General features: G+C 32.5%; 1 protein-coding gene across 7 annotated transcripts in view; it reads left to right on the forward strand.

Moving 5' to 3' along the window:
- Positions 1–21,119, forward strand: part of Sbp2 (SECIS-binding protein 2) — a 99,536-nt gene that overhangs the window by 69,942 nt on the left and 8,475 nt on the right. For all 7 annotated transcript variants that reach the window (XM_085813996.1, XM_085813999.1, XM_085813998.1 and 4 more), the window contains 4 exons: positions 5,922–6,642; positions 10,766–10,871; positions 13,099–13,213; positions 17,109–17,263. In XM_085813996.1, the coding sequence (XP_085670122.1) occupies positions 5,922–6,642; positions 10,766–10,871; positions 13,099–13,213; positions 17,109–17,263 (1,097 nt within the window). The remainder of the gene's footprint in view (positions 1–5,921; positions 6,643–10,765; positions 10,872–13,098; positions 13,214–17,108; positions 17,264–21,119) is intronic.

Here is a 21,119-nt window from a genome sequence, read left to right on the forward strand (position 1 = left end):
TTTGAAAAAAATTTTATGACAAAAAGGTAAATAATAAAAAGTATTTGAAAATTTAAGTCCTTTTTAGTATTTTATATCACATTTTAGACTTTACCCTCTTAAAAGTCTTAAAGAAGGTCAAGAACAATACACATTTATTACTTTCTGTTGATAATAATCCAAATTATGTAATTATTTTTGGTTCATTATCGGAAATCATGAAGAGGAGAGCTCACTACTAGCTTCATTTAATGTTACAGCAGTTAATATTGATTTTACTAGAGCTGTGCATATTTGAAATATAAATAAATATATTATTATTCTTCATATATATATAAATCTTAAAATTTTCTAGAGGCTTCTTAAATTGATATGATTCAAATTCATCTGTAAATATGTTTTAAATTTATTAATTCATTTTCTTTATTGAGATTGTCAATTAATATTATTTCTAATGCTTCATAAAAATGAAAACTTATTATGTTTACTGATAATAATGACCATCAGTTTATTTCAGAAGATTAATATCTTGAGTAGAATCTATTATTATTGATTAGTATTTGAAATCCTTAACTGTTTTTGTAGTATTTTATTTTAGGAATGAAAAGATGAATTCTATCCTAATTTTTTTCTTTCATATTTGTCAACATAATAAAATTAAATTTTTCAAACAGTCATTTAATTTTAGAATTTTTTAAACTCTTCTATGTAATTTGTCAAAATTATGTAATTTAAGACATTCTTCAATAACTTAATTTATAGTATTGTGCTATGCATGTCCAGTGCCTTGTTCTTGAGATCATATAATTATTGATGCTATTTAGCAACTTCAGGCCTGTTTTTAATATCTTTTATTTACAAAATCATTCCATTGTTTTAAAATTTCAAGGGGTTTTATTTGTTTCATGAGTATAAAACACAACTGGTATTATTCTGGTGGTGTTGTAGACAATTGTTGCAAAGCTGAGGAGTCCTTTTCTTGTCATCATGTTTGAGAAAGATAAATTATAAATAATTTTTAAAAAAAATAATTCTTAGGTACTACAGTAGACTCCCTATTATCCGCAGAGCAGATTATTCACACCTACTGCACAAAGTTTTTTACAAGTGTAAAGCAAAGAAAATAAAAATGTTCACAAAACAGCGAAATGTTAAATTTCCTAACATCGTGCTTATTTATGGCAAAAATATTCCAGGCCTTCTCGGAACCTTCCCCGCGGCCTTCTCAGAACCTTTCCCTCTGATAAGTAAGTGATTTCTTACTCACCCTTGCAGTGCCCGCTCTACCGCCGTCTCTCGTCTTAATATTACTGACACGTCCACTTCCTCACACTTGCCATTATTATAGTTTAAGCCTGATAGTGTTTGTGAACCGGTCGGAGTTAATTTCTTATCTTTTATTGTGTTCAGTGCTTGTGCTTTTTGGTTTTGTGTTTTGTTACCGATTTAAAATGTCAAGAAAACGAAAGAAGGTTGTGTTGACAATTGCGCAAAAACTAGAATTAATTTCCAAAGTAGCAAACAGCGCTACAAGGCAGCAGATGGAATTGGATTACGGAATCGCGGAAACAACAGTGCATGACATTCTAAAGTAAAAAGACAAACTGGTAAACTTTGCATCAATGTTGGTGCTTCTGCAATGAAAACACGAAAAACTATGAATGGTTCTAACTTTGATGAGCTAGACACGGCATTGACAGAGTGGTTAGCTCAAGTTCGAAAAGAGGGTACTCCTGTAAATGGTTCTATCATTGCGGCGAAGGCAAAAACCTTTTTTGAGTTGTTAGGCTTGAAAGGAAATTTTGATGCGTCTTCTGGCTGGTTGACTTTAAGCAGCGACATGGAATTCGAGAAATTGGATTTCATGGGGAGAAACTTAGTGGTGACCAACAAGCAGCCGACGATTTCCACCATGAATTTTAAGAATTTGTTTTAAAAGAAGAGCTATCTTTTGAACAAATTCACAATGCCAACGAATCGGGACTTTTGTGGAAATGTCTTCCCACTCGCACTTTAGCATTTGAAAGTGAAAATGCTAAAGTGCGGGTCATAAAAGCAGTAAGGAAAGGATCACTATCATGTCTTGCAGTAATGCTACCGGTTGACATAAACTTAGACTTGTTGTCATTGGAAAGTAAAAAAAAACCGAGATCTTTCAAAGGCACATGGATAGAAAATTTGCCCGTTGATTACTTTAACCAAAAAAAAAAAGGGGGGGGGATGGATGAACCGAAACATTTTTCAAGAATGGTTCGAAAAAATCTTTGTTCTTCAAAAGCGTAAACATCTTAAATCGAAAAACCTGCCTGAAAAGCTGTGCTATTGATCAACAATGTACCTTCTCACCCAGCAACAAGCGTGCTAAAGTCTTCTGATGGACAAATTTTTGCAAAGTTTCTCCCTCCAAACATTACTTCACTAATCCAACCCATGGACAAAGGAGTCATTGCAACAATGAAGAGAACATACCAAACCAAGGTGCTAATGACCAAAATTGAAGAAGGTTATAATCTGAAAGAGTTTTGGAAACACTACACAATCTTGGACAGCAGACAGCAGCTACGATGTTGCATCTGCATGGGACTCAGTGAAACCGCCAACCCTAAAAAAAATCATGGAGAAAACTCATGCCTAAAGTTGAAGCCAACAACAACCTAAGCCCTTTGAGTTGTGAAGAAGAGAATGAAGATGTAGACACGCCCATGGCAACTTTTGCCGATATGGTGAAAACAGATCCGGGTGGTGAGAACATCGATGAATTAACGAATGGTTGGAGTTGTGACGTCAACGAACCTGGCTTTGAACGCTTGACAGATGACGAAATTGTAAAGAAAGCAAGGGGAGAGACCGAAAATGAAGGACAGCGAAGTGAAGGCGAATAAGAGCCCACTGTGCAGATGCTGAAGACTCACGAAGCAGCTTTGCAACAAGTCGATGGACTGCTGAGCTATTTGGAAGAACAAGAAGACACAGAGTTGGCCGAGAAACTTATGCTACGAAAAATGCAATCTCGGATCTAGAGAAAATGCTTCCAAAGCAAGAAGCAAACACAAATGACTGATTTCTACAAAAAGGTGTAGTTTTACAGTTATGCTTTTGTAATTAAAAATACATTACAGTCTTAAAACAGTACATATGTATTAATTTTTCTGTGTATCTTCGACGCCTCTCGTAAGTATACAAAGCACTTTTCTGTTTTCATTAACAAAATGCATTTTAGGTTAGTTTTGAGTGATATACTAAAATATTAAGTGTTAGTTAAACATTTCCTGCTGTTTATTTATAAAACGATTTTTCAAAGTTGGAATGACTGTTTTCTCTTTTGTTATACCCGTTTTTAGCTTTTTTCGAATTATCCACGATTTTTGTTATCCGTGGCGGCCGCGCCACCCAATTCCGCGGATAATCGAGAGTGTACTGTATATAGTTCTTATTGTGACATGTTTGGCATATTCTGTTCTGTTGCATTCATTTGTATGATTATTAAATATATTAATTGGAATCTATATTTGGAACTTTATTATCAACTAAAAGTTCAGTAGCATTCCAACTAACAAATAGATATTTTGAATATTTTGCTTCTGCCTGAGTTTATTATAAAAGAATTTATTTTTTCTTGCTTGTTAATTTTTAATTTTCAGAATTTGTATAATTAAATATTTGCTGTGTAATTTGTATTTGACATTATAGTTTTGGTAATTTTATGAAGAATATTGAAAATAATCAAGCTTCTCCAGAATATATTACACAGTTATCTTTTATTTTTTTATGTAATTCCTTTATCTTTTATAAGTAGCAAAAAGCTAAAAGAGTAACTTAAAGAAAACACTGATTGTATATAGCATTTATAATAGTATATTAATTTGTAGGATGTGCATTCACCAAGCAAAACATCAGGTATATCTACTTAATAAGATCTAAGTCCACCTCTAGATTGAAAAGCAGTTGTAATATGCTGCAGTGTCAATGCCACCAGATATTAGAGGGTTACCAGTCTTGTTATTGTACTTGCTGTGCCACTGATCACATCTCCTTCTAACACTTGAGTCTCGAAACGAGGCCCTAAGATTGAGAAAACGTGGCCTTAAGATTGATTCCAAAGAGCTTCTATTGAATTCAGATATGGGAAATTGCAGGGCACATAGAATCTGGAGAGTTTTCCCTCTAATATTTCTAACTGATTGCAGCTTAATGAGGTGGACTGCCCTGTTGCCAGTCCTTGAAAAATGCACAACAAACATAAGTGGATGCAGGTAATATTAATAAGCGAGAGCAATCTGGATCTGGCAGTATTTTCAGTTTTTTGCAGACTTAGAAAGGGACTTAATATATGCCTTAGAAAAAGGCATAAAAAGGCTCACAGAATTCTGAAGCCACTACTATCTTAAATTCTGCCACTGCCATAATGATGGGCCTAGGTTCATATCCCAGAAAACGGATGGATGTTCATAAGCATGTAGTATCTGTGGGCAAGAAGGCCCTCAAAATATGTGGCAAGCTGAAAGTCCTTTTGATTGATTGTTCGTAGAAGAATGGTGGGACCCTCAGACCACTTTCCGGGATGTTCTCCTTCAAAATTGCGGCAAGAGCTTCTGAATTAGTATTGTGGGACTGTATCTGTGTAACCTATATTGAAATACTGGTGTCTTGCTCACTTATACTGTACTAGAAAGCCCGGCAGTCATAAAAAATGACTGCTGTTCTAGATATTATAAATTGTAATTAAAATGATTTGTGCAAAGGTGTCTGCTAATTCAAACTGAATTACCCAGGGCAGGCGATGAGAATGCCCCTTTGCTTTCTGCCCCACGGGATTTCCCCCTTCTACTTGCTTAATTGCTTAAAGTAGAGTGCAATAAAGGAAATCAGCGGTGGTGCATTTCTTTAAAGCCACCGCTAGCTCAATAAATAAAGGTGATTTAAATAATAAAATGTTAATTCACATGTCAAAGATCTCTTTGTACACAACATTTCTTGTGTAGATCTTTTCATAATTTTTAAGCTCGCCTTGCAGAGGACCATCCATTATTTTTAATTTTACGTCCATTCTTTCACAAACTCTTGAACAGGCAACATAAAGTAGACTGTGTCCAAATGCAGGCTCAGGTAAAAAAATGCCAACACGGCATTTGGCCCTGAGACTTATTGATGGTCATAGCAAAGGCAAGTTTTACAGGAAATTGTCTACATCTCAGTTGAAATGGCAACTGCACCCCATTGGCTAGTACAGTTACGCTAGCAACCAATAAACTATCGGCGACAAACAGACACTTAAGCCACATATAATAAAGATATTTATTTATTTTTTCATCGTTGCCGGTTGTATATTTCCAAATTCTATTATACATAGATGTTAAATTTCTTTATTAAATGTTAAATGCATGTGCTCTTGTATTTTAATTTTCCCAGCTTAGCTTTCTCATAATTTTCGTCATGTTCTGCACTGCACGGGGAATAAAACAAGTTACAGTTACGCAAGCAACCAATAAACTATCGGTGAAAAACACTTAAACCGCATATATATAACATCTATCCTCTTACTATATCGCTTCAGGCTCCATCTTTTTACCTAAATGTAATCTATGAAACTTGCAGACCTTGACAATATGTACTGTCACCAGTGGCTATTTGATTTTGGCTTCTGTTTCAATTGCTATTGATAAATTGGTAATAAACCCTTGGTGCAGTTGTTTTTAAAAAATTTAGGTTGGAGTTATCACTGACAAAACAACCTATGTGTTATGTGTTAAGCATCTAATAGTCAAAATATTTTTACCAATTCCATGAATTACTTAAGATAGTTATTTGGTCCCAAAGGATTGGTATGCATGAAATTTTGATATCTTCAGCAGATGGTAAGTAGATTTTCCATATTTGGTGTATGTACTAAAAGTTTTGATTATGAATTGTATGTTGTGGTAATCATGGAAATTGTATTTCAGGTGTAGATGAAGACGAATGTAATTCTAGTGGATGTGAAACAGTTGTATTCTCTGAAATTTCAAATGGGGGTAATATGAAGAACGATGGCACTTTGATATCATCTATGGAAAATACAGTTGAGGAAAAATGTCAAGAACCATGTTTATCTCCGTTGCTGGAAAAAGATAAAAATTTGCAAAAAGAGTTTGACGATGTTACTGCATCTAAAAAAAATCATTGTATCATCGATACAAAAGAAACATTCATAGATTCATCAGGTGATAAATGTCAGTGTTTACATTCCTCTGGAAATAAAAAAAATGTTATTGGTAAATGTGATTTGGAAGTTAGTTTATTTACTGATAATTCTAGCATTGAAAGCACACCCACAAATGACGATTGTCAAGAAAATAATATTCTGGAATTCAAGAAATCAGAGGTAGAACTTTCTGAAAATCAAGTTACGACTCTTAGTGATGTTGATAAAAATAACTTTAAATGTGTTAATATGGTAAATTACCAGAGTAATATTTTGACAGCTGTTAATGATAGTATCACAGAAAGTGAGAAAAGCATACCTTATGATTCTGAATTAGATGAAGGTAAAAGATCAAATTCTTTTGAAACTGGAACTAATTTATCAAGTACAGAGCATAATTCTGATAAACTGGAAGGAAACTGCTCTTATGAAGAAAAGATTCAAGCTGCAAAAATTGTAATTCATACTCGTAATTTTAGAGAGTAAGTATTTACAGATTATACTGTGTAATTTGAAAATGAATAGTATCTATGCATGAAATTCTCATACAAAATGTGCAAAGCTAAATAATCAAATAATTATTGTAATATGTTATTATTAAATAAGGAGATCTAAGAAAAATTATACTTATTTTTCTGTAAATAAAACTGAATATCTCATGGTTGATCTGTAATTATTTTATATTGATAGTCTTCTAGTTAAGAAGTTTTGCAATAGAATCTTTGTATTTCACTCTGATTAACTTTATTTAATCATTGTGAACAAAAAATGGATGTGGCAAAAGGAGCACAGAATCTTGAATTTGCTGATTTTATTTGAACTATGCGTAGTTATAGAGGACTTTAAAAGCAAAGCATTTATAATAGCTTAACTCGCACATTTAAGAAATAAACAAGAAAAGAAAATCTAAAGTTCTAAATAACTTTAGTCTTATTTGTATATCTGTTGTTTGCTTAATCAAATAGGGCAAAGTATGTGAGGATTGTTTGCCTAATATGAGAAATACCTTTCTAGAGAAGTTTCAAAGGGTAACCTATTCATATCAGAGTCATGCATAGGGAAAACCATGAAAACACCCATGCAGCTAGCCAAATCGCTGGGATTTGAAACTGAATTGAACTTCCAGTATTCAGTGACCTTATCCACTCAGGCTTTGTGTATTACTTAATTCGACTGATTGTTAAAACCTAATCTCACATTCCTCTAATTCTTAAGATACAGGAGTTTGAAACCATAAGTACATTACTCAAAACATACGGATTGTAACTCTTGTTATGCATGTTATTTATATATAAATTTATTCATAAAATTTATTTCTAAAGGAGTGACTCTGTTATGTAATAGCTTGAAGAAAATATTTTTTTCTTTCTAAAGTGATTTCAAAACTTTTATCACAAGGTAGCTTGTAACTGCTCAATAATGGAAAAACATGATACAAGAAAGCACCATCAAAATTCACACTTTGATGCAGAGAAAACTAAATTGTTTACCTTCTACATTCTAAAGTTTGCATGGTTCACATTAGCGTTAGCAAAAAGCGAGGTGCTAATAAATATTGACAAAATTTATTTTTTTCCTCCTTAAAATTTTAGAAAAAAAATGATAGGCAGTCATTCATTCAATATATATAATGCCAAAATATTTTATGCTTTTAGTTTTTTCATCCACATGTTTAACTTAGTAAATCAGTACAAAAAAATGCAACAAGTTAGATCAAAATAAATATAAAAAAATCTGAAAGATTTCAGATTTTAAATTACGTCCAAAGAAGCCTTTTTTTAATGTTTTGTGTGTTACCTTTATTTATTAAATATCATGTTCTTTGCACTTAAGCCATAAATTTCAGTTCAATAGCAATGTCGCAAAATAATTTCAAAATGAGCCTGCCTATCTTTAGAATTTCCAATACACAGTTCCGCACGCTGGAGATAAAAAGGTTTATTTTTTTTCTCCCGTAGATTGTTGCCATTGCTCGCTTTCAAATCGTTGTGTTACTCAAATATTTGTTAAAGTTTTACAAAATATGAAATCGATAATAAACTCCAAATTTCAAATTTGGTCTTCCACATGCCCGTATTCATAGGAGGATTACGTGATTCAAAATTCGATGGCTGTATGTACCGTTGTTTTATCACAATGCGAGAAATATACATACATTTATGCAGATTTTTCATTATTTAATTCTTCAAATATAATGCTGGACGGATTCGTAACATTTGGTGGCAACAATTTGAAAAGTGAAATGAACATTTATAGTGATTCAGCGCAAAATCGCAAAACGAAAACAATAGTCCTTCAGGGGCAAAGCCCCTATGGACTAAAAATTAACTGTTCTTAAAATTTTTGTGTTGCATCATGTTTCACCTTATACTTTTCAAAATGCATTTTATGAATAAATTGTTATGCAAAATAGCATAAAGTAAAAAATGACTGACATGTTTGGAATTGTGGGTTTTTTGTCTCTATCCCTCATACATTACCATTAAATGTTTTGAGGCTTCAAAGACCATGTAAACCAAATAACGTGTATGTTATTCAAAATTTCTGAATATTTCCTGCTTATTTCTGACAGATGCTTGCTATGTGTTTGCAAATGTATGATTTTGATGTTCCCTATAGTTTATGCAAGACTCTAGCAAAACTGGCAAGTTCAGTGTCATGTTGTCTACTTTAAATCATTTACATTAATATTTGTGATATTCAGTGAACAAAAAAAAAAAAAAAAAAAAAAAAAAAAAAAATACTGAATTTGCATTATTATAAATATTTTTATGATACATTAATCATAATAAATAATTGATATTTTAAACACAATAATTAATCAAACATAATTTATAAGTAATTGCAGTTATATAGTTTTTCAGTGTTAATGTAGGGAATCATAAAATAAAATAAGAACAAAACTAACATTGGATTAAAAACATGTTGCTTGGAATGCCAGAAAGAATCGAAATTGATATGGCTCAATTTTTCCTCCATAAAGGAAAGTTAAATGAGCAAAAGTTACATGAATAATTTTTTATTCTTTTTGTATAATCTGTACATATTATCTATGGTCTTTCTTTCCAGCAGAATTGAAATAATTAAATATTTATGAAAAATAATAATAACAAAAGCAGCGCAGTTAGAAATTATGAACAAAACAACTAGAAGAAGTTTCTGAAATAGTGTGAAACGAAAAAGCAATATTGAGAGACTAACATAAAGCACTGAGTCAAACAGAATTCACAATCAATGCTTTTTGATATTATTAAATTAGATAAAGCAGATTTTGTAGAAAAAGAAAATTCGATTTGTCCCATTTTACTTTATTTCTCTGTAAATGAATGTCTTGTTTTTGTCTACGGATCAAGTCAATTTCCTGCAAATGTATTTCTTGAACATGCTGCAGTGTAATTGAGACTATTTTCTTGAAGTGGTTGTTAATGTTGATGTTCTAGAATGATTGTGAATTTTAATCTAAGTACCTGTTCTGTCCTGCTTTAAATTAAATATGTTAGTTACATTTAAAATAATAAAGAATATTTCATGAGAAAATTTTAAGATATAAAGGTATATAAAATATTTCTGTTTCTGATAAAAAGAAGCTTACAGTTAAAAATTTTTTAAAAATCAGATTTAAGCTCTTTATTGCAATGCAACTTGTGCATTTTTAAATGAAAACCTCATAATATGCTAATTAATGTACACTTTTGATTTCCTTTTATTCTTATAGCAATCCTGTATTTCTTGGTCAAGTTAAATGAAAGTGTATTACTTCTATGCTCAAAAGTATAGTATTAGATTTAAGGTATACTAATTTTCTGCCTAGCGTTAATTTCTCTTACTTTTATATTTAAAATTTTCTTTTTATGATAAGAAACATAAGTCCCACTTTTTTTTGGTTGAATTTATTTTTTAAAGCTCCATCATAATTTGCCATTTACTTGCTTACTACATGACCATACATTTGATACAGTGATATTGGAGCAAAACTGTTTTAAAAAAAATATTAGGGATAACAAAGCAAATATAGTTAAATGCATACTGAAGTTTGACTAAAAAAAAACCAAGTGGTGTTATGTTACATATAATACCAAAAAAAAAAAAAAAAAAAAAAAAAAAAAAAAATTCTCAAATTTTAATCTTATTTCATATAATATTAAAATACAAATAGATATATAAACACAAAATTTCATTAATGTGAGTATGTTAAAATCGGTTAAAAACTTAATTAAAGATTAATTTAAAGAAACTCGTGAAAAAGTGTTAAATAATTATTTAGTGAACATTAGTGCCTAATTATATTACAATATCTGCATAAATAACTTCTAATTCATGCTGTGTCCTGTTTTGAATTCTAATAAATAAAATTTTATAAATCTCATTGCTTGGCAAGCTTCAAATATTGAAGAAAAAAATTTCATGCTTGCTGTCATTTTTCAGTATAAATTTGCAGAAAGGATATTTTGATATATTTTGTTATGTGTAGTTGATGGTATTAATGTAGTTTTATATAACTTACCCATTGCCACAGTGAACCAAAGTGGCTCAATTTTAATAAAAATTGGTACTTAATCTTATCAGTGAATGTTTTTTTATTTATTCATTTGTAAACATTTTCAGGTATTGTGATCATCTCATAAGTAAAGATATAGATGACACTGTGCATGTTTTGTTGGAAGATCTCGTTCGTTTCCAAGACAGAATGCATCAAAAGGATCCTGTCAAGGTATACTTGTTCACTACAAAAAAATTGATTAAAAATTACTTCTTCATCTTTTTTTTTGTTTGTTTTTTTTGAATTTCTCAACTATCAGTTATAAATACAGTGTGTTTTTTAAAAATATGTATATATATATATATATCTAGCAAATTTTAAGGGGTGTGATAGAGCCCGGGAAAAAAAAAAAAAAAAAAAAAAAAAACTTCTCATTGTAGAATACATGGTCACATATTATGCAATTAAGCAATGAGAGCACTTTCTCTCCCTATAAATGTTATCTTGTTCCTCTCAAAGACTTAAGCTAAGGTGCATATATAGAAGTGACAGTTTTCCCATGTACCATCATTATTCTTTTTGTATTAATTTTATTTTTTCATGTATTTTATGGGATATGCTTCCAGAGTAAATAAATTTTGGCTATTAGATAATGATCTCATTTCTTTAATTTCTTCCCCATTATCCTATCAGAGAGACTTTCAGCTCCAGACTTAATTACATCATATTTCTTCAATGGTATAGTTTTCATTAAACTAGGCATGTTGTATTCAGTACGATATTTGCAACTAAATTATCAGGCTTATGTTTCATGCACTATCTTTTTAATGACCGAAAATAAATAAAAGGCAAATATTATGATATATTTTCATGTTGTGAAAGGATTATGTGCGTGGGAAAACAGAAAGCATTCTTCATCACCAAGTAACTCCCTAATGTGCAACCATGCATTCTACGAGGGTTGCTATTTATATTTCTGGCCCAATAATAAAACAACAAATGCTTGTGATTGAAATTTGTTTATTGTCTTTCAAAATATTCTCCGTGAAAATCAGTACACTTTTGCATGCGTTTGCACTTTTTCCACTTCTATTGAGGTAACTCCAAAACATGTGTTTTGAATACATCAACCGCATCTTCGGCTGTCGCAAATAGGTAACCATGTAATTTATTTTTTATGTGTGGGAATAAAAAAAGTCTTATTAGGTGCCAAATCAGGGCTGTACAGTGGATGACCCATCAAAATTTCCTTTGAGCTTATGTGTGAGAGCTCGCATTATCATGAGAAAGAATGATTCCCCTCTTCTGCTTTTTCAAATTTCTCCGATGTTTTGCGGCAAGCAAATGGTCATGTACCGTTTGGAACTGATCTGCCTTGTTACTCTAATTCCAGTGTTGCCACATGACCAGTAATGCCAAAGAAACATTCAACCATTTGCTTTAATGTTCTTCTGTGAACAACTTTTGTTGGATTTGGCTCATCTTGGAAGACCCATACAGTCAACTGCTGTTTTGTTTTGGGCTCATATGCATAGATCCATGATTTTTCACCTGTGTATATGTTATGCACAGCCTTTGATGCACCTTGAACGTATTTTCCAACACTTCCTTGCACCAATTGACAAGAGCCTTCTTTTGAGCAATTGTCAGATTATGCGGGATCCAACAGGAACAAATCTTTTTTACGGCCAAATATTCATGTAATATCTTACTGTTGCTTGCCATACTAATGCCCAAAGATGCCTCAATCTCACATTATGTCATATGACGATCTTGCTTTATCAGTTCACACGCAGCAATGATATTTTCTGCGGCAAGAACCGATTTTGGACGGCCTTCACAGAATTAGTCTCAGAGCGAAAGTCAGCCACAATTGAATTCATTGTACCAGTTCTGTACAGTGCTGTAGGATGGTGCTTTATCACTGTATAAAGAATTAAGTTCATTGAAGCACTCTTGTCTTGATAATCCACGGTGCGGGTTATAAAAAATGATCGCACGAAAATATTCTCGACTCAATTCCATTTTTTTCCTGAGATGAATTTTTAATTTACTGTAAACAACACAAATCATGCTAAAGTGGGAAAAAATTCTGAAGATGTTAGGGTTAAAAATATCAAACTTTGATTGGAATCGTCTGCAGTTGCGCAGCAACACTTACTGTTGCCAAAACCAGAAATATAAATAGCAACCTTCATATAATGGAAATTTTTTCTTTTGGGGTGGGTGGGAGTATCCTCTCTTGAAATTTGTTCCATTAGTTTTGAAACACCTTGTATAATTAAGTTAGATGTGATGTGAGCTAGATAAAAATAGTAATAAAGGATAGAATACCTTGTTAGAATATTTGTTTGGTATGGTATCAGATATAAAATCTTCATCGCTTATTAGGTGCACTTCTGATAATCATTATAATATAAAATTGTCTCATGAATTTATAAAATTTCTTGTGAAATAGGCTCGAATGAAACGCCGTTTGGTATTTGGGATCAAAGAAGTGAAAAAGTATATCAAATTGAAGAAATTGAAGTGCATTATCATGGCAACTGACATAGAAAATGTAGTAACTGAAGGTTGGTATATTCCTTTATATGCAATACTTAAATACATTGGTATTCATATATACTTTTATATGCAATACTTCAATACATTGGTGTTCATATATACCTTTATATGCAATACTTAAATATATTGGTATTCATATATATCTTTATATGTTATATTCCTTTAATGTGTTGGTCGCAAACTGGCAGCCTGCAGGCTGCATCCAACCTCCAAAGCAATTCTGCATGCTACATGAATGCATTTCAATTATTTAAAAATTTGTTGTAAATACCTACAGAGTTGCCTATACTTATAGAGACATACAGATATGTATTGAGCTTATGTGCATAGCTGCTATTAAAGAGGAAAATAATAAAATGAATAGGTTGGATCTTTGTCACTGTATACTTGTATCAGGCCACCAGTTGATAGCACTTCAATATTCCAATGTTTCTGGTTGCTTTCTAGTGTTAATATAAAAAGCTTCTATGAAACAACTTAGAAGTTCTATTGTTGGTACTTCTGTATTGTATGTACTATCCTTGAGTCATTAGTTAAATGATTAGCTGATGCTGAATAGCAGTTCATTTTGCTATGTAGAGGGAGACAAACTTCACAGTGGCTTGATTAGACTAGACAATCAAGTCACTTGATTTTTATACTTTCCAACTGTGAAATATGGGATTTTTTTAAAAATATTTTCTCCTTCTACATTTATTACTATTCTCATGTATATCAACAGTTTTTAAATAATACACATTTTTTTTTTTTTTTTTTTCTTTTTGTGATTTCAAATTCTATATAATATAGCACATGCGACTTCACCTAATTTACAAATTAAAAATGCACAGGATATTTTTAGTCCGAAGGGACTTTGTCCCTGAAGGACTATTGTTTTCGTTTTGCAATTTTGCATTGGTTCACTATAAATGTCCTTTTCACTTTTCAAACTGTTGCCACCAAATGTTAGAGTCCTGCATTATATTTGAAGAAAATAAATAATGAAAAATCTTCATAAATGTATGTATACTTCTCACACTGGGATAAAACAATGGTACATAGAGCCATCGAATTTTGAATGACATAATCCTACTGCGAATATGGGCATGTGGAAGCCCAAATTTGAAATTGGGAGTTTGTTTTATTATCGATTTCATATTTCGTAAAACTTTAATGAATTTTTGATTAAAAAACTGAAGTATTTCAAAGCGAGCAATGGCAACATTGTACAGAAAAACATTTTTATCTTCAGCGTACGGGACTCTGTATCGGAAATTCTAAAGATATGCTTAATTTAAAACTATTTTGTGATATTGCTCTTGAACTGAATTTTATGGTTTAAGTGTGAAGTGGTTTAAGTGTTAATAAATAAAGGTAGCATACAAAATATTTTAAAAACGCTCCTTTGGACGTAATTTAAAATCTGAAACCTTTCAGATTTTTTTATTATTATTTTTTTAATTAGTTTAATTTTTAACCAATTCTGCAATAAAACAGAAAAAGGAAAATCAGTTTTGCTTTATATTAAATTACATACATACCAAAAAAGAAATATTTAAAATGACAAAAATTTTTAATTAATTGTAAATATTACAAAGTGTTTATATTGGCTTTAGAAATAGAGCTAGCTTTGTTGTTTTTATTCACTCATTATTATTCTGCAGAGGGTTTTTTTTTTTTTTTTTTTTTTTTTGTTTTGTTTTTTGTGTGTGTGAGCTACAAATTTTGAATCATGACTCCAAACATAATCCAACTTGACATTCTTCACACCAAATGTGTCATTATATATTTTCTTTCTATTTTATCGTATATCTTTTTTTGTATTGTATTTTATGTGACTCCAATCAGCCTGTGATGTTTGAACATTTAAATAATTGTATTGCTCTTTTTCAGTATGAGGACATTGTTAAAAAGTACTTGAGAGCCTATAAACTGATGGCTTAAGTGCTAATGTTTGGCATTTTTAGTCCAAAGGGATTTGAATCCCGAAGGACTATTAGTTTCGTTTTGGCATTTTGCGTCGGACTCATAAATGTCGGTTCACTTTTCAAACTGTTGCCACAAAATGTTAGAGTCCTGCATTATATTTGAAGAAATTAAATAATGAAAAATCTGCATAAATGTATGTATATTTCTCGTATTGTGATAAAACAACGGTACATAGAGTCATTGAATTTTGAATAACGTAATCCTCCAACGAATATGAGCATGTGGAAGACCAAATTTGAAATTTGAAATTTGTTTTATGATCGATTTCCTATTTTTTAAAACTTAAACTTAAACTCAGTGAATGCAGCTAATGCTCATCACTGGAATGTTTTGAAAGAATATTTGTTGAAAATTTCCTAAGTGGCATCTAATTTGAAATCAAGGAGAGTTTTTTTTTTTTTCCCCTCAATACTATAAATGAATTCATAGTGCTCTATCCAATAAGAAGCATAAACTTTTCTTACTAAGATTGTTGCTTTCGTGTGTTTGGGTAATATGACATATCTACTGCACTCATTGTAAAATTATAATCATAAATCACTTTTGGGCTTAGTTTTTCTTTTGATGTTCCAGAGTGCAGTAAATCAGATGAAGAATTATGTAAAGAAATAAGGTTATTTAGTACTTTTTAATCCTCTCACTTCAGGACTATCTTTCTATACTGATATGTAATGCATAGTCCTTTCTTATGTTTTCTTTTGCAAAACCTAGAGGTAAATCTTTTCTATTACTTCGAAATATACCATATATATGTGTTTTCTTTTGAATAAGTGTATCTGCCAAGCATGGAGACATACAATAATTGTCAACATTTATACAAAATCCTTTGTTTAGGAATTATAAAAGGTGAAGCACAACAGCATTTGGTTGGGTATGTAATGATTATTCCAGTAAAACTTTTTCCTGTATGCAAAAGGAAAGCATATTAACTAGACAAGGCTTTGCATACCATAAAAATTTTTATTCCATGCCGGGACCGTTTCAAAGGAATATGCTGAGAATGCTTCTGTGATAAACAACCCTTGTAAAGCATTAGTGATTCATGAACATAGTGAGCTGTTCTTTGAGATTAACTATTTAACAAAACAGGTTTCTAATGTGCTCAGTAACATCATAAACTTTTCACAATGTAGGGCAAGGATGTGTTGATAAATCAAAATTTTTATTATCAATAAAATGAAAATGTCTGACCCCCCCCCCCAAAAAAAAAATTTGCCAAGTCATAATTTTTGAAAATATGTTTATAGATTGTCTTTTCACCCAATACCAATGATAATTTCGCATTTCTACTACACCTTGCAAAAATTTGCAAAAATAAAAGAGCACAAAATAGCATTATTTCTCCAACTTTCTTTGAATCCATGATTTATACTTCCTTACATTACCTGAGGGCTGTGAAAAGCAATTTTTTTTTTTCCATTTCATTGTTTACCAAATTCAATAAATCTTTGTACACAAATAAGTTAAAAAATTCCAAGCCTAAATTTTTTAATTAGCCTTGAAATTTCAAGGTTAAAAAAATTTCACGTATATTTGTTTGTACTTTAGAATAGCCAGAAAATGAAAATCTAGGGGGAACACGAGGGAGGTTATTCATGTTTATTTCCATCTATGAATGAGCATTCTGAATTCCTCCATCATCATCATCATCAGAATCTTTAAATTCACTTCCAAATGAATATCTTTCCAAAGAGCTTTCACTATCATCCCCAGTATTCAAATTTATGTAATAATCAGAATCTTAATCACTATCTTCATTATCAAGATATTTTTTGTTTGCTATTCACAAGAGTAATGCTTCTGATACTCAGATATGTTTATCGTGCAAAAGACAAAAGACAGCATGTGAGAAAAGATGTTACATCTTTGACATACTAACAATGTATAATATTTATTGCATTACTAGGAAACTCATTTTTGAATCTTGAATTATAGGAGGTTTAAATGATGTTTTGGGGGCTATAAAATCTTCAGCTGCTGATCACCATGTTCCATGTATTTATGCCCTCAGCAGGAAATGTTTAGGTAAAGTGTGCCACAAGCCAGTTCCTGTAAGTTGTATTGGTGTTTTCAACTATGAAGGATCAGAGGTAAATAACTTCAGTATACTTTTGTGAAATGAAATTATCCCATTTCATTAAGTTTTATCTGTTAGACATACATTATTTTAAAGATTTTGTTTCTAAATTCCATACCATTTATCTGTTTATCACTCTAATATTGAAATTAATCATGATATCATATACAGTCAAAAGTCGTTAATTCGGACACCCATAATCCGGAATGATCTACAATCCGGACCTCAAAGCTAAAATCTTTCTGCGCATGCGCCGCGTTGACGCATGCGCATAAGCGTTTACGCGTGCGCGCAAGACTTTTACAACTGCGCATATGCGTCTGCGCAAGCGCAGAATACGTTTTTGCGTGCGCGTTTAATGTATAACGGACGGTATAAGCTAAAATTATCTAATTATCTATTTAAGTTAACGTTGATGATTGCGTTGTTCCTTAATCTTCGAATTGGATCCGGATTATTATTTTTTGCAGACTGAAAGAGCAATTTTATAAAATTAAGCTTGAACTTTCAATTATGTCAAATAGAATTTCTGATGCTGGAGCTCCCAAAGGATCTACAAAACGAAAGTATGAATCAATGTCCATCAAACAAGAAGTGGAATTGCTACAAAAAATGGATAAAGGCATATCCTTTGTTTATCTAAGCGTTCCGAAATCTGTTCATCAATTTCATGCTGCTCTGCGCCATGGAGGTAGGAAAGGAAGGAGGTGCCCACCGGCGCTAGAAGTGAAGCACTGCTTTGAAGCTTGGGTCACCAGATGGGGTGTTCTTTGTTTACATTCAGAAGCTCGCTTGGCAGGGTTCTGATAGTATTTCGACACACGACAGTTCCAAAAAAATCGAAAAAGGGACACTTTCGCATGAGAGAAACATTCATAGTGTGATGGATAATAGCACTTTGTATAGTTTAGTGACATTTACGCAAAAATCACATTTTGGTTATCTTTCGATAACTAACAACAGCAATTTTGATTATGAATTTGTTTTATAAAATTCTAAGCTGTTGAACTACAAAAATATAGATTTTAAGAAAAATGTTATGCTTAAAGAATTAAAAACACCTTACGGTACATTTAAAATTGTATACGTCTTTCGATACCCTTCATAGAGTATTCGCTACTTTTATTTTATTTTCCAAATGCCAAAATGTTTGAAATAAAACAAATTTTTTTCACATCCATATATTATTTAACATGTACCTTTTAAAATTTTTTAGAGGAGAGGCTTTACTGCTCCCCATTTTAAACTCATCGTTTAATTTTATATATCTGAAAAATAATCACTTTGCCCTTACACGTTTTACTTATTTGGGTTAATTAAAAATAAAATTACCATCAAATACTGCAATCCTCGTCAAAATTAATAAATATACACACAGATATGCCAATAAGTTAGCTTTCCCTTGATACTGTGAAGAAAGTACTGTGAAGAAATCTAATTATTAAATGTATCTTAATTTATAATGATTATAAATGTTATCTAAATATATAATATTGAATTGTAAACATAAATTGAAATCCTGTTGACAAATACGTTATAAAACTATTTAAGTAAGAATTGTTCGTATTGAAAAGCAATCTGTTAAAAGGTATTGTAAAGCAAATGCTATGAGATGCGCAACGTAATAAAGAGTTTTGGAATATGTATTGTTGAAATGAAGGGTAAAAAAAAAATCTGGTAAGTATAATTAAAAGAATTATTCCCCTTACATTTTATAATAACTCAGTTACAAGTTTTAAATAATACTTAAAAAAAAAAACTTATTTTATTAACTTTCAGAAATCTTCAGAGAAAGTCAAGTACTATTTAAAGTATTTCGCTAATTCCTAATAATTCTCTAATTTAAAATGAACCGAATAGAGCATTAATTATAAATTAGCATACATTTTTCGATTTAAAAAATGCCTCAGAAGCCAAAAAATCATGTCATATTTAAGAAAGTATTTTAGGAAGAAACTCTATAAATTGAAAAGAAATAATGCATAATTTTAATATTAATAATACAATAAACTTTGATCTTAATTTTTGTACTTCAACCGAATAAAATCGAATTACCTTAATTTTTTTTCCAATGTAATTAACGAAAACTTGTGAAAATATTTCATTCAAATTAAACCATTCTGAGAAAATTGTCCTGTGAAAAGTATAGCATTTAATTCCGTTCAAAATTAAATGTTGTTTTCATATACTTAGGACTCTGAAGAGCGGTAGAAAAAGAAAATATATACATTTATAGGTATATTTACAACGTAATTACAAAATATTTACATCCGAACGCGTCAAATCCCATTGAACTCAATGGTAAATGACCCAATGTTTTGGTCACCACGTGGGGGGTAATGTTACCCGCGTCCGTGATTATCCTTAAGTCACACGTGCCCCCTGGATGGTGCTAAATGGGTAACTGTCACAAAGTCCTGTGGCATACTGGGGTTCAGTGGGATGAGGTTTGGTCTGATGATGAGTAATCTTATGACGACCCAACGGACCGCTCTTCCCTGGGAAAACTGGCGATTGTGGGGAGGATTTGAAATTCCGAGGACCTTTGATCTGGAGAGGAGGGGTCTTGGAGGAAGCAGCCATGTAGAGGATACAGGAGAAAAGCTGAGTTTTGCGTCTCAGGCTGCCAGATAGTACAGGAGCCCGGGGCAGCCTAACCAGCATGTCCTGGCTGCTCTATCAGCTGGTGTATAATCTCGCCTGCCTTGTAGTTCCAGGTGGTGCCTGGGTGGGGTCCTGCATGGCAGAGCGGGGGGCTCTTCCGAGGTCACTACTGGCTACTGAATCTGGGGCTAGCCCCTCCAAACTGGCTCTTAGAAAATCGGAAGGAATTTTTCTCCCCCTTCCTTCAATCTTATACGAAAATGGATGCCTGCAATACAAAATTAGATAAAAACGCATCTTCTGAAATCCCCACTATAACCACTGTAATTCCTTCTGAGGGAGTGAATGTACCCTCGGGTGCGGACGCTCTTCTTTTCAGGACTACAGAAACCAGAACTGCTGGTGAAAGGGTGAATGTGCCTTCGGACACGGACGCCTTGAACCCAGTGGGGATGGATACTGACTCCTCTGTCAGAAGTACTGTGCCAGATGCGCAAGCGGATGACCAGTCACCAATGACGGAGGTTGTAAATAAAAGAAGAGAAAAAAGGCAACGCCAGAAAGAGCGGAAACGACTGGAGAGGGCCATGGAAGGTATCTCGATCTCTGGGGAGAAGGGAGCGAAAGAGAAAACAGATAAAGCTGGGACCTCTGGAGCAACCTCCAAACCGGTGAGGAAGAACTATCCAAGCAATGAAGAGTCTCGTAAGAGAGAACGCATTGCTGGTGACACCCCGGAAATGACCCTCAAGAAACGACGGCTATATAGTCAAGCTGCAAGAAAGGCAATCACTCTGCGAATCGTCTGCAAGGATGATTCCAGAGACATAACATCGGTGGATTCAGATTTCATCACCTCTATAATTGATGACCGAATTATAGATGGCTCTATAACCACCTGCAGGGTCCACCAGACAGTCCTGCAGCCGAATGGCCTCAACATTGCATGTGAGGACCAGGAGACTGTGGACGTCCTGAAGACTTTAATTAATGATCTACCCGGCCCTGAAGAAAACCATCCAGGTTATCATGCCATGGCTCCCGGAGACAGACCCCCCATGAAGAGGTTTTTCGCTTGGTTTCCTGGTAACAGGTCACCAAAAGATAACATCAAGCTCCTTGATGCCTGTAACAAGGGCCTTGATGTTAAGAAGATCGCCATCAAGGCAGTTATCCCTGGAGACTGAGGTAATACCTTGGTGCTGGGAGTAGAACATGAACTTATGGATTATCTGGAGGCCCAGAATTTCAAACTTTTTTGTGGT

Source organism: Stegodyphus dumicola, chromosome 3 (assembly GCF_044657685.1).
Source record: "Stegodyphus dumicola isolate Sdum_Otavi_A_Nest chromosome 3, ASM4465768v1".
In the NCBI taxonomy this organism is placed as follows: Eukaryota; Metazoa; Arthropoda; class Arachnida; order Araneae; family Eresidae; genus Stegodyphus; species Stegodyphus dumicola.